This window comes from Lepus europaeus, chromosome 23 (assembly GCF_033115175.1).
Source record: "Lepus europaeus isolate LE1 chromosome 23, mLepTim1.pri, whole genome shotgun sequence".
Classification (NCBI taxonomy): Eukaryota; Metazoa; Chordata; class Mammalia; order Lagomorpha; family Leporidae; genus Lepus; species Lepus europaeus.
Genome location: NC_084849.1, coordinates 9486115 through 9499539, shown reverse-complemented (window position 1 = coordinate 9499539; position 13425 = coordinate 9486115). Strand labels below are relative to the sequence as shown.

The following is a 13425-nucleotide window of genomic DNA, read 5'->3' as shown; positions in this document are numbered from 1 at the left end:
AACAAAAAAAAAAAAAGAGAGAGAGAGAGAGAGAAAAAACCCTACTCACACCGCACACAGAAACCAGTCCTAAAGGGAGCACACCCAGTTACTACATTTCCTGCCCCGCTCGCCACACTCGGTGCCACCCTCAGAGGGCACCAGCCCAGACTCCTGCCATGGCAGCCGGGCAGCCTGTGCAGGACTTAGCCCGGAACCGCGCAGCTCCGGGGCCCAGCCTCTGCGGGACACCAGGCTGCACCCTCCCCCAGACAGCGGCACCCGCATGGCCCAGCTGCACTGCGGCGCCAGGGAGGCCCTCTGGAACTGGGAATGCAGGGCCTGTGTGCAGCCAACACAGCGCCTGGCGTACAGTTTAGTAATTCACAACACGCACTTGTTAATCCACCAGCACATTTCCATAGAACAGCGGCAAAGCAGCCGGAGCAGAAGAGCCGCCACTCACACGCTGGGTGTCATCTCAGTGCCCCACAGCAACGGCAGCAACAAGAAATCCCCCTACGCCAAGGGCGCCAGGCACCCAGGGCCGGACCAGGTGTGTTCCCAGGGGACTCCAAGTGCCCCAGCACAGGGCCAGGCGTAGAGTGCCCACTCCAGGAGCATTTGTTGAAAAATGGACAGACCATTGGACAGAAGACCCCCGGATGATGGAGAGATGGATCACTGAACGGGTGGTGGGACATTTGCATACATAACTGACAGTATGGGCCGCGCCACGGCTCACTAGGCTAATCCTCCTCTAGTCCCGGTGGAGGCGCCGGATTCTGTCCCTGTTGCTCCTCTTCCAGGCCAGCTCTCTGCTGTGACCCGGGAAGGCAGTGGAGGATGGCCCAAGTGCTTGGGCCCTGCACCCCATGGGAGACCAGGAGGAGGCGCCTGGCTCCTGGCTTCGGATCAGCGCAGCGCGCCGGCCGCAACGGGCCCACTGTAGCGGCCACTTGGGGGGTGAACCAACGGCAAAGGAAGACCTTTCTCTCTGTCTCTCTCTCTCTCACTGTCTAACTCTGCCTGTCCAAAAAAATAAATAAATAACTGACAGTATGAGCAGCTGGATTGGTGGTGATGAGAAATGACGGGCAGGCTGCTCGTGTCGGGCAAGCAGTTAATGTCATGCACCCTAGTTAGACCGCCCGAGTTCAGATCCCAGTGCGGTCACCTCTTTAAGGAATATAAATGGGTTAAAAAGGGCCAGAAAGTGATCCCAAGGAAAAACCCCGAGATGGAGTAATGGGGTAACTGGTGAGTGAAATAATTATGACATACTAGAGCCAAAAGAACTAACAGTGTACAAACGGGGATCCTGGGATTCAAGGATGCCAAACTCTGGCCCAACGTGACACAGCTGGTTGGAGCCCATACCAGGACAGAAGTCCAGGTTTTCTGGTTCCCTTTTATTCACTCAGCAAACGTGTACCAAGTGCTTATCACACGGCAGGCACCACACCGGGTGCTGGAGATACCACATTGAGCAAGACAGACACGACTTTAAGTCGCACAGGAAACGTGTCGGAGTGGCGAGGCACTAGGAGCCGGGTAAACTTACAACAATCAGAGCTAGCCCAGCCTGCTTGGGACGCCTGCATCCCATACTGGTTGGGGTGCCTGTGTTCAAATCCCAGCTCTGCTTCCGCTGCCGGCTTCCTCCTAACGCCTGGGAAACAGCAGGTGACAGCTCAAGGGTCCCTGTCACCCAGCGGGAGACCTGGATTGGGTTCCTGGCTCCTGACTTTGGCCTGGTCCGGCCCCAGCTGTGGAGGACATTTTGGGAGGAAGCCAGAAGCTGTGAGAAGCTTCTCTGACCCTGGCCGTGCGGCCCCTGTTCCTTCGCTCTGAGCGCATCTGCTGCTTCGCTGGTTTGTGCTGCCGGGGCGACCACACAGGGACGTCTGTGGCTCTCCCACGGCAGCCCCGGCCCCTCCTCCAGGCAGGCCTGGCTAACCTAAAAAAGCCAGGTGACCCTGACCACGTGAGGTGCTGTAGCAGACCATGACACTGGGAGGCTGGCCTTCCTCCTAGTTCTGGGGGGCCAAGCTCAAGGTCAAGGGGCCGAGGTTCCCTCCCTCGCTGGTTGCAGGTGGCTGTGGCCTCATTGAGCCCTCGCCCAGTAGGGGGGCACGAGGTGGGAGAGAGAGAATGAGAGCGAGCAAGCTGTCTGGTCTCTTCCGTAAGGGGAGCACCCCTACAGCCTAATCCCCTGCCCGCCCCTGACCGGAAGGCGGGCACAGCCTCCTGCAGGGACCTGCGCAACCTGCGGCCTTGGATCCAGGTGCAGGGAGCCGCCAGGTGGCTGCCCCCTGCAGCAGGCACTGACCAGCCCCAGCCACGCGGAATGCCTGAGGCGCCCCCGGCACCCTGGCAGCGGTGCCCCTCCGCTCACCGCCCCACTCTCCTTCCCTGGGCCCTGCCCGGCACAGCCCGCGTCCAGCTCAGACCCGACCCCGCCCCGAGGCGGCCCAGATCTGGCACGCGCTCCTCATCTCCCCCTAGTGAGGCCACTTGGGATTACGCCTAGATGTCTACCAAGAGGCAGACCGTCCATTTTTTAAGGTGAGATCTCTTGGTTTTTAAGTGCGGGCATTGGATAAAATGATTGACAACACTCTTCGTGGGCAGGCGTTTGGCACAGTCGGTTAAGCCGCCAGTTAGGATGGCCACGCCCCATACCAGAGTGCCCAAGGTTCAAGCCCTGTCTCTGCTTATGATTCTGGCCTCCTGCTAACGCACACCCTGGGAGGCAGCAGGTGATCGCTCCAGTATGTGAGTCCCTGCCACCCACAGGTGGAGCTCCAGGCTCCTGGCTTCAGGCTGGCCCAGACCTGGTTGCTGTAGTCATCTGAGGAGTGAAGCAGTGGATGGGAGTTCTCTCTCTCTCGCTCGCTCGCTCGCTCACTCTCCCTTTCTCTGCCTATCAAACTTAAAGCAACACTCTTTAGGTTAAACAAAACATATCTGTGGGGGCCGGTGCTGTGGCTCAGCAGGCTAAGCTGCCACCTGCAATGCTGGCATCGTCCGTTCAAGTCCCGGCTGCTCCACTTCCAATCCAGCTCCCTGCTACTGTGCCTGGGAAAGCAGCGGAAGATGGGCCAAGTGCTTGGGCCCCTGCCCGCCACATGGGACACCTGGAGGAAGCTCCCAGTCCTGGCCATTGTGGCCATTTGGGAAATAAACCAAAGGATAGAAGAGTTCTCTCTCTCTGTCTCTCCCCCTCTGTAGCTCCACCTTTCAGATAAATAATTTTTTAAAAAACCTGCTGTCCAATTTCAGTCTGTGGCGTCTATTCAAGCTCTGAGCAACACAGCCCCGAGCCTTCCCCAGAGCAGAGTCACCCCATGAGCTGTTTCCAGGACACTGAGCCCCGGTGTCAACCCCACTGGGGGACAGGTAGAACGAGGAGAGATCCCAACGACAAAATGGGCTTTATAGGGTTCTGCAGCCCTATGGGATTCTCACAGCAGGAAGAGGGTCTTGCCCAAGGTTATAGGTGAAAAGTGAAGGTGACTGAGACAAGGTCAGACCCCTCATTCAGCAGAGTGACCTCCAAGGGGATGGTGTACACAGAACTCAGGGTGGTGGCCCAGGGGACTCAGCTGAACTGGCCACACTGGAGCTCCACTCCGGCTGCACCACTGGTGGCTCTGTGACCTGGGCCCACTCTGTTGACCTCTCTGAGCCTGTTCCGGCAGCACTGAATTGGTTGATCACAGTAGATGAAGAACTGGGTGTTATGTAAATGAAGAGGTAAAGTCTGCGAAGCAAGCAAGAGGCCGGCCCTGCTGTGTTTAGTGCTCTCTGTCTTTATGAGGCATCTTCTGGGTGGCATGGTGTGGATAGGTAGGCAGCTAGCTAGGTCTGAGGGAGCTGGATGCTCACTTCAGGCCCTGTCAGTCAAAGACACCCACCTTCCCAAGACGCCCCTGCGTCTCATCCAGAACTGAGAAGGGGGGAAGCCATGAGGATGGATAGTCAGCTCCGCCTGCGATTTATGGGGGTGCCCCTGCTTCCCAGGTGGCTGAGCACCTGTGAGCTGTTTCATGAGAGGAGCTGAGAATGGGGGGAGCCCCCTGGGCCACAGACCATGGTTGGGGCCTCCAGGCAGGCTTTCTTCTCCCCACCCACCTCTCTGGGCAGCCCACTGGCTGATGGGTGCTTTGCAGCATAGGGCGGCCCCACTCATGCATGAACGGGCTCCTTCTCTCTCACTGCACCATAAATCCTGCTCCTACTTGAGCTCCTCGTGGAGCCCTCAGTGAGAAGTCCTATCTCTGTGAGAGGCAGGAACCGAAAACAAACGCCAACGTGCTCGGGGGCTACCAAGTCCCTGCCCTCGCTCATAGAGCGGGTGGTGCCAGGAGGCGCTCACTGCTGGAGAGGGCTACAACGGGAGGGGGACCCTGGGTTGGGCCTGCACGAAGGAGGCAGCTGTGGCCCGAGTTGGGAGGGAGCCAGGTGAATCCCCAAAGGTGAGAATCCCAGGCAGGGGAACAGCAGGTGCAGAGGTGTTCAGGGCATGGGTGCGGTGGTGATGGAGAGCCCAGGAGTGAGGTTGGGAGGCAGGAAGGGGCGGGGCCAATGAGCACCTGAGGCTTGGGACAGGGCCTTGTGCCTCCCAGAAGGGCCTCCACCGATGCCCTATGACACCCTCCCTGTCCCTCTCCCTCTCCTCCAACCACAGCTACACCCCAGCCAGCTTTCTCCTGCCTCAGGCCCTTTGCACTTGCTTTTCCTTCGGCCTGGGACACTCTCCCCCAAAAATCCCACCCCTCTCTCCTCTTGTCCTCCTTCTGTCTCCAACATTCAGATCTCATGCTAGAGCTGCTGCTCCAAGAAGCCTCCCAGGCTCCCCCCACTGAACTACAGCCCCTGCGGAGTGACACCGAGATGCCTGTGCAGCGCCACACACACACACACACCCCCGGTGCACATCATGGTAGCGTCATTGCCAGGTTGCCCGTCGGCCTCCCTGAGTCCCCCCCTTCCTGGTGAGGGCAGGGTGGGGTCTGGGTTCATAGCCCCACAGGCACAGCAGAAAAAGGGTCTCTACCATGCCCGGGGCAGGGAGGGGCAGGCAAAGTGCACCTGCTGGGGAAGAACAGGCCAGGACGAGGGCAAGCGAGTGAGCAGGGGCCCTGCAGCCTCTCTGTGGTGCACCCAGGCACCCAGCTTCGCTCACCGTTCAACTCAACCCACGTTGCCACAGCCCGCTCCACTCAACAGCACCTCAAAGGATCATTTCTGCTCATTCACTCATTTTTCAACAAATAAAGAGCACCTTCTTTTAAAGATTCACTTAATTTACTTGAAAGGCAGAGTGACAGTGACACAGAACAATCTTCTATCTGCTGGTTCAGTCCCCAAATGGCCATGATGGCCAGGGCTGGGCCAGGCCAAAGCCAGGAGCTCCATCCTGGTCTCCCACATGGGTGGCAGGGACCCAAGCACTTGGGCCATCTTCTGCTGCTTTCCCAGGTGCGTTAGCAAGGAGCTGGATGGGAAGTGGAGCAGCCGGGACTTGAACCCCTGCTCTGATACAGGACGCCAGCATCTTCCCACTACGCTGGCCACAAGCACCTTCTTTTGTGCTCAGCCCAAGTCTCACTTCCAAATCCCTCCTCACTCCCAGGGAAAGCATTTGCTCAGTGCCTCAGCCCGCCTCCCATGGGGCTGGGGCCAGAGGAGACACAGAACTTCGAAAGGCACCATCCTTTCCTTCGAGAAAATTCTAAAGGAGATTTGGGAAGAGATCATCTTGCAGCAAGGGCTCACCTTGTAGCACATCCCCAACACCCTACAGCATGGGGGCTCCCTCTGAGTATGGCTCCCAGACTCGCTGTCAGCCCTCGCTCTGCCCGGCCACCACACACCAGGCACTCGGTGCACAGGGGAGCACCAAATGCTGTCGGGTGCCGGACACTGGAGTACTCCCAGCAGTTCAGCAGTGACCAAGACCAAGTCTCTCCCCTCCCTCTGATGACCTCTATCAAGGGAAACAAACAAAAAGTAAGCACAGGATATCCAGGCAGGGAGTTCTAAACAAGATAAAGAAAAATAAAGCATCGGGCCGGCGCTGTGGCGCAGCGGGTTAAAGCCCTGGCCTGAAGCACCCACATCCCATATGGGCACCAGTTCTAGTCCCAGCTGCTCCTCTTCTGATCCAGCTCTCTGCTGTGGCCTGGGAAAGCAGTACAAGATGGCCCAAGTCCTTGGGCCCCTGGCCCATGTGGAAGACCGGGAAGAAGCTCCTGGCTCCTGGCTTCAGATCAGCACAGCTCCGGCCGTTGCGGCCATTTGGGGAGTGAACCAGCAGATGGAAGACCTCTCTCTCTGTCTCTACCTCTCTCTGTAACTCTGTCTTTCAAATAAATAAAATAAATCTTTAAAAAAAAAAATAAAGCAGTAAGATTTGTGACGTTTGTGCAAAAACCTGAATGAAATAAGAGAGCCGACCATGCAAGGCAGACGTTCCAGAGAGAGGAAAGAGTGAGCACTAAATTCTACCAGGCAGTTACTACTATTGCCATTTCACAGATGGTAAAACCAAGATCAGAGAGGTTAAGTTAGTCATCAAAGATCACACAGCTCAGATTTCAACCCATGTCTGACTCCAAAGCCCAAGTTTCATCACTATGTTCTACTTTCATTCTCAAGAGAAGTATTTTAAGTTTGGATGCTATGATTTTGCCTTTACACACTGCACTGGCTATATTCTGACAGTCCCAATAAATATTTTTAATACCTCTTTCTGTAGATATTTTGAAATCAGGTTGATTTCCCTTAATCCCAAAAGTTGATTAAATGAGATTTTTTAATCCCCAGAAGTTAGAAGGGGTTCCCCCCCTCCTTTCTCTAAGGAAGCAGATTGGAGCCGGCGCTGTGGTACAGTGGCGTCCCATACGGAGCACCAGCTCAAGTCCCAGCTGCTCTGCTTCTAATCCAGTTCCCAGTTAATGTGCCTGGGAAGGCGGTGGGAGATGGCCCGAGTGTCTGGGCCTCTGCTGCCCATGTGGGAGACCTGGATGGAGCTCCAGGCTCCTGGCTTCTGTCTGGACAGCCCTGGCAGTTGCAGCCATATAGGCAGTGAACCATAAGATGAAAGATCTTCTCTGTCATCCTGCCTTTCAAATAAATTTTTTAAAAAGGAAGGAGATCAAATAAATTGAGGGCCTGAGAAATAACAACCCACAGTGCTCACGTTGCAATGTGTATTTTTACAGAGCACTTTCACTCTTTTTTCCTGGAACTCAGTGAAATGAATCGCAGGTGCGGGGATAACCTTCCCCTTGTACACAGTGCAGAATCCTAACCAGGAGGAGACGGCCGGCGAGTGGCCTAAACGCTTCCTACCAACCCCACAGTAGCCACTCCAGGGAACTGCCTGGCGGAATTCGACAGGAGGCTCCCGGGATCCTGGGAAGTAGCACTGTGTGGTGGGGGGACAACAGGACTCCCCAGGCACCTGTCACTCACGTCCGAGTACTCCCACTGGCAAGCTGCCAACGCCTCCCTCTTTCTAAGCCTCCGCTTGCTCCCAACAGTGAAGTGGATACAAACAATCAGACCTTCCTCAGAGGGTTGTGGGGACAACAAAGCAGGGGAGTGGCTTCCATCACCCGGAAAATGGGATGCGAACACCTGACTATGATCAAGGCCTTGTACAAGGTCACGGGCGAGGCTGTGCATCGGGACCTGAGGATCTCAGGCTCTCGCCCTGGCTGACGAACCTCTGTCCCCTGCAGGACCTTCCTGGAATGCTTGCAGCTCCTTCCTGCCCCATCGCCTTTGACCTTGAAGCGCCCTTTTGCTGGAATATCTTCCCCACACAGTTTCCCGGGCCTACTCCCTGTGTGCACGGAGAGCTTTGCTCAAAGCCTTTCAGAGAATCCACCATTCCCGCCCCCTCATCGTCTCTGTCCCCTTCCTTCTCTCAGAGCGCACAGCCTGCAAGCTTCTCTCGTTTATTTCTTAGTTAACTTTATCGGCTGTCGCCCTGCAGGCATAAAAGCCCCCTGGGGCTGGCACTTGGTTTCTCTGGTTCATTGCTTCATCTCCAACAGGGAAACTGTAGCTGCCGCCCGCAGGGCCAGAGGATGGAGCAGAGGGGAGAAGGGAGGGGCCCTGCACTCCTCACACCCCACCTCACCCCAGGGGTCACACACATTCTCTCTGTCTCTCCCTCTCACTGTCTATAACTCTACCTCTCAAATAAATAAATAAAAATCTTTAAAAAAAGAAGAAGAAAGAGAAAGATCCCAGGGCTGGCAGCCACAAGCCCTTCCCTGTCCAAGCCCCAGAAGGAGCCACTGAAGCCCCACTGCGCCTGCCCAGGGACCAAGAAGGCGCGCGATGTGTGCAACGAGAAACGCGAAGAGCACTGTGGACATCCAATTGAGGTCCACAGGGAGCGCGTGGGAGCCCTGGGATTGAACATATGAGATGGCGACCTGCTCTGTGAGTGAAAAATCCCTGGGGAACGAAGAAGAATAAGTAATTCTGGAAGTTCTTTAATGAACTTCGATAAATGGAAAAAGTATTTATAATTTGTTGAAAAAGGAAGAAAATATCCATGGTCCAAAAAAAAAAAAAAAAAGAAATAAAATGGCCGAAACTCATTGTCATCACCATCTCTACACATGGGAGTGCACACGCAGGTGCACACATACAGACACACATGCACATAGGCCACACACACGGGCACACATGCACATACCATGTGCACACGGGCACCTGTGCACACACACACATGCATACCGTGCACCCACCTCAAAGCCTCCAACAATAACTGGCTCCCCTGGGGAGCCTCAATTTTGTTTACTCCTTCCTGGAAAACCACTTGACAAAAAGCACAAGGAACTTCTTTGAAGCCCTTTGTGAACACGAGCTCTTGCCGCACCCCTGTAAGGGACCCTGACCTTGGCTTTGGAGCACCTCACAGAACAGACACCTGCAGCACTCACCCATCCTGGTGGGCCCCAGGGCCCAGTGCTCAGACCACACCCCCAGACGAGACCAGAGATGGACATGGGGCCCTGGCTAGGCCAATCAGATTCTTCCAGACCAAAGTTCAAGGTGTTTGTTCAGCTCAAAGATCTGAAACCCCAGCAACTGCCTTGGGCCCGGAAGTGCAGGTAGCAGGTGAGGGGGAAAGAAACGACAGTGCCGAGAGCTCGGGTGTCCAGGTAAACGTCCACTTCCCTCGTTTCCATCCCGCGGTTCCCTGAGGTGTCCCCGCTGAGGCTCCGATAAGCCCATTCCCAGAAACCCCAACACAGGACGCTCGGGCACTGCCCCCATGACACCCAGCAGGCACCTGCTGATTCCTGTGATGCAGGTGACTTGGCGGAGCCTGGCTTTCCCCATGTGTAGCAGCCATCACCAGCCTGAGTCCCCGCCCACCATCCTAGGGTTGATGCAGCCCTGCAATTGTGTGGGTGAGAGACCCAGGCCCTGAGGCCGCACAGCAACAGGACACATTGGCATTGGGCATCGGCACAGGGGTCAGGCCCTGCGGGGACACACATATCACATACCGCAGTGCCTGGTTTGAGTCCTGAATCTCCTGCTTCCAATTCCAGCTTCCTGCTGATGCGACCCTGGGAGGCAGCAGGTGTAGACTCAAGTGCTCAGGCCACCCATGTGGGAGACCTGGATGGAGCTCCAGGCTCCTCGCCTTGGCCTGGCCCAGCCCTGGCTGTTGCAGGCATTTGGGAAGTGAACCAGCAGATGGAAGATCTCAAATAAATCTGTTAAGACTAAAAGGAAAGGCAGGAAGGCATTCACAATGGCTCTGCAGATGGTAGCACGATGGAAAGAAAGTTTTCTTTTTTTTTTTTTTTTTTTTTTTTTTTAGATTTCTTTCATTTATTTGAAGGACAGAGAGAGAGGTCTTCCATCCATTGTTTCACTCCCCAGATGGCCCCAACAGCAGAGCTGAGCCAATCCGAAGCCAGGAGCCAGGAGCTTCTTCCCGGAATCCACACGGAGGAACCCAAGGACAGGGCCATCCTCTACTGCTTTCCCAGGCCATAGCAGAGAGCTGGATTGGAAGTGGAGCAGCCGGGACTTGAACCAGCTCCCCGCTAATGTGCCTGGGAAAGCCAGTGGAAGCTGCCACCCATGTGGAAGACCCAGATGGAATTTCAGGCTCCTGGCTTCAGCCTGGCCCAGCCCCAGCTGTTGCAGCCATCTGGGGAGCAAACTAGTGGATGGAAGCTCTCTCTCTCTCTCTCTCTCTCTGTCACTCTGTCATTCAAATAAGCAAGTTTTTTTTTTGGGGGGGGGAATTGGGGATCTTTAGATTGGGGATTTTTTAGGGTTCTAAGGAGGCAAGGAGGCAGCCAGTTAAAAGCAGAGAAAACTTTTTTGGTCAGAGTGCGGGGGACGGAATAGATTGGCAATGAGGGAGAGAGTTCAGTCTGCCCAGAGCTTGAGTGGCAGTCCCTGGGTAAGCTGCTTGTTGGGGAAGGTGCCCAGCACCAGGTGGACTCTGATAAGTTGGGCGGAGAGGCCAGTGGCCTGGTTTCTGCTGGCCACACCCAGCCCACCAGCCCCTAGGTGCTGTCTGCACCCAGCTTCAGGACCTCCATGGCCTAAAAGGATCTAACAGGGACCATTTGCATTTAGCCCTTTGCAGACTTAAAAAAAAAAGGCAGGGGGGTTATTTTATGAGTTCCTCTACTTTCCTGTTGGTTTAAAACTTTCCATCCTAAGACGTATTTTTAAATGAACTGTCAAAAGCTAAAGGTAGGGGCCAGCACTGTAATGAGTAAAGCCACTGCCTGCAGTGCCGGCATCCCCTATGGGTGCTGGCTGTGCCACTTCCAGGCCAGCTCTCCACTATGGCCCGGGAAGGCAGCGGAGGATGGCCCAAGTCCTGGGGCCCTGCACCTGCGTGGGAGACCCGGAGGAGGGTCCTGGCTCCTGGCTTCGGATCGGCACAGCCCCAGCTGTGGTGGCCAACTGGGGAGTGAACCAGTAGATGGAAGACCTCTCTCTCTCTCTCTCTCTCTCTCTCTCTCTCTCTCTGCCTCTCCTTCTCTCTCTGTGTAACTCTTTCAAATAAATAAATAAATCTTAAAAAAAAAAAGCTGAAGGCGATGTTGCTCATGCTCGGCCTTCCTTTCTCGGTCTCTTCCTCCCCGCCCCGGGCCTGTGTGGTGGGGGAGCCCAGCCCTCCCCACCCCCAGGGCCGAGCGCGGGGTGAAGCGAGCTCCTCCGGGAAATGGGAGTCCAAGGTGCGGCAGGGACGGACGACGACAGGAATGCGGATGCGCAGGGCCCTCCCCAGGGCGCCCAGCCTGTGGGTGGGGCCAGGGGAGGGTCGTTCTGGGGCGGTGAACCGGGAGCGGCCGAAGCGCCAGGCCCGCAGACCCGGTCCTCCCGGCTGCGGAGGCCACAGTGTCCCGGGGTCCCCTCCTCCTCCCCCTCGGGAAGACCCCCGACCAGGCCTGGCCCGGGGCGCGGAGGAAGGTGCACACCGACTCCCTGTGGTCTCCGGGCGCCCGGCGACCACCTGTTCTCAGCTCGCGGGAGCGGCCCCCCAGCGGACCTCTGCAGGGACCGCCCCCGGCCCGCGGTAGATCAGCTCCGGGGGCCGCGTCCTGCGGGTCCCGCACTCACGCCCCCTGCCCGGCTTACCGGCCCGCAGCGTGGGGGGAGTCGCGTCTCCCGGCAGCCTCCGGCCGTGCCGCCGCCAGCGGTGTCGCCGCCAGCGCCGCGGCACAGCCACTGCTCGTGACCCTCGGCCGCCGCCGCACCTGCCGCGCGCGCTGCCCGGCCACGCGGGACCCGCGCGCCGTCCTGGCCTCGCCCACCCGGGGAACGCTGCAGAAGCAGATCGTGAGCCGAGACCCGGGGTCCCGGTCGCTGCCACCTGCTGGTCCTGCGGGTGCGCTCTCTGCTCCCCCACGCTGCACCATTCCTTCATGTTGCTGACCCTCCAAAAACCACCTTGGACTTTAGCGCCCGGGCCACCGGCACCTGCTGTCCCTGGACCCCTCCCCCCTCTTCTGCAGACCCTCCAGGGAAATGGAGGAGGGCTGTTGGGTGCAGGTGTGGGAGCTCCCCATCCATGGGGTCTGAAGGAAGCCTTGGCCGCAGGTGCGGGTGCTCCTCGGCTGGGCTTGCCCCCCCCCCCCCCCCCCCGTTTACTCATCTCTCTGCGGCCCAGGTGAGACCCGAGATGCTGTTGACAGCATGGGAGGAATCTGTGTTTCCGAAAATCAGTTATGGGGGCCAGCAGGACCTGCACCCCCAAGGCCGCAGTGGAAGGGAGCATCCTTTAGGAATTGAAATCTCCTTGGCTAGTGACGCAAACCAGAGGACTAGAGGTTGGGCCACAAGGCTGGACTGCAGAATACTGGTTTATCTGGTGTTTCAGAAAAACGCTGAATGAATCGTCCATACTTAAAAACAAGAGTTAAGAGGCTGGCGTGTGGTGCAGCGACTGTGGCACCACGGGATGTAGGGGTTCAAGTTCCAGCTCCACTTCCAATCTAGCTTCCTGCTAATGCACAAACAGTGGCTCAAGTACTTGGGTGCCTGCCACCCACCCACGTGCAAGACCCAGACCAAGCTCCAAACTCCGGGCTTCACCTGACCCAGCTGCTGTGGGCCTTTGGGGAGCGAAGCAGCAGATGGGAGAGTTGCCGATCTCTCCGTGAAAAGCAGGGGAGTAGGGAGTGTGGAGCAGACAGAGCTAACACAGCGGCCCCGGGAGGACCCCGCACCTCCTCACTCTGTCTCCTCCACTGCACTCCGGTCTCCCTGGCCCCCAGGGGGCCTTGGAGCTTAGCCAAAGGCCTCCTGCTGAGCTTGCTCCAGTTTCAGAAAAAGTCGCTGTCATTCTCCCCATTTTACAGGCTAGGAAACAGAGGCTGGGACAGGCCCCCGGTTTTCACACCCGAGTCCCCAGGCCACGGGGGCGGGGGGGGGGGGACTGGACAGGGACTCTGCAGGGACCGCCCCCAGCCCGCGGTGGATCAGCCCCGTGTCCGGCACTCACACCCACTGGGCACTCACACCCCCTACCCGGCTTACCGGCTTACCGGCCCGCAGCGTGGGGGAACCACAGTGAGAGAAGAAAGGCAGGGGGAAAGTGGTTTCCACTCGGCCATCTTTGGGAAGGGAACATTCTTTATTAATAGCACACTTTGAATGCCAACTTGTTGGGCTTCACAAGAATGTAAATTTTTAGCTTCATCTACATCAGCTGTGCCCTCTCCCACACTCACTCCACCCCCTGTTTTTTCTCCTTTAAGCAACCTGAGCAAGTCTAAAGGCCTAAGACTGAAAGGGCTGCTTTTCCATCCGTCCCGGTTCCTGGCAGTCTAGGGGTTCTTTCCGTCTTTTTTTTTTTTTTTTTTTTTTTTTAGCCTCTTTATTTTTATTTTACTCTTGGTAGTTTGTAAATTCCCTCTCGCCAGCTGCTCG

The 13425-nt window shown here is 56.8% G+C and overlaps 1 protein-coding gene across 1 annotated transcript; it reads left to right on the top strand.

The window, feature by feature from the left end:
- The first annotated feature begins 2512 nt into the window (after window positions 1-2512).
- On the top strand, window positions 2513-8429 carry LOC133752348 (cytochrome c oxidase copper chaperone-like). The gene is made up of 2 exons (XM_062182842.1): window positions 2513-2547; window positions 8228-8429. The coding sequence occupies exons 1-2, from the start codon at window positions 2513-2515 to the stop codon at window positions 8427-8429; spliced, it is 237 nt and encodes a 78-aa protein (XP_062038826.1).
- Window positions 8430-13425: the final 4996 nt, after the last annotated feature.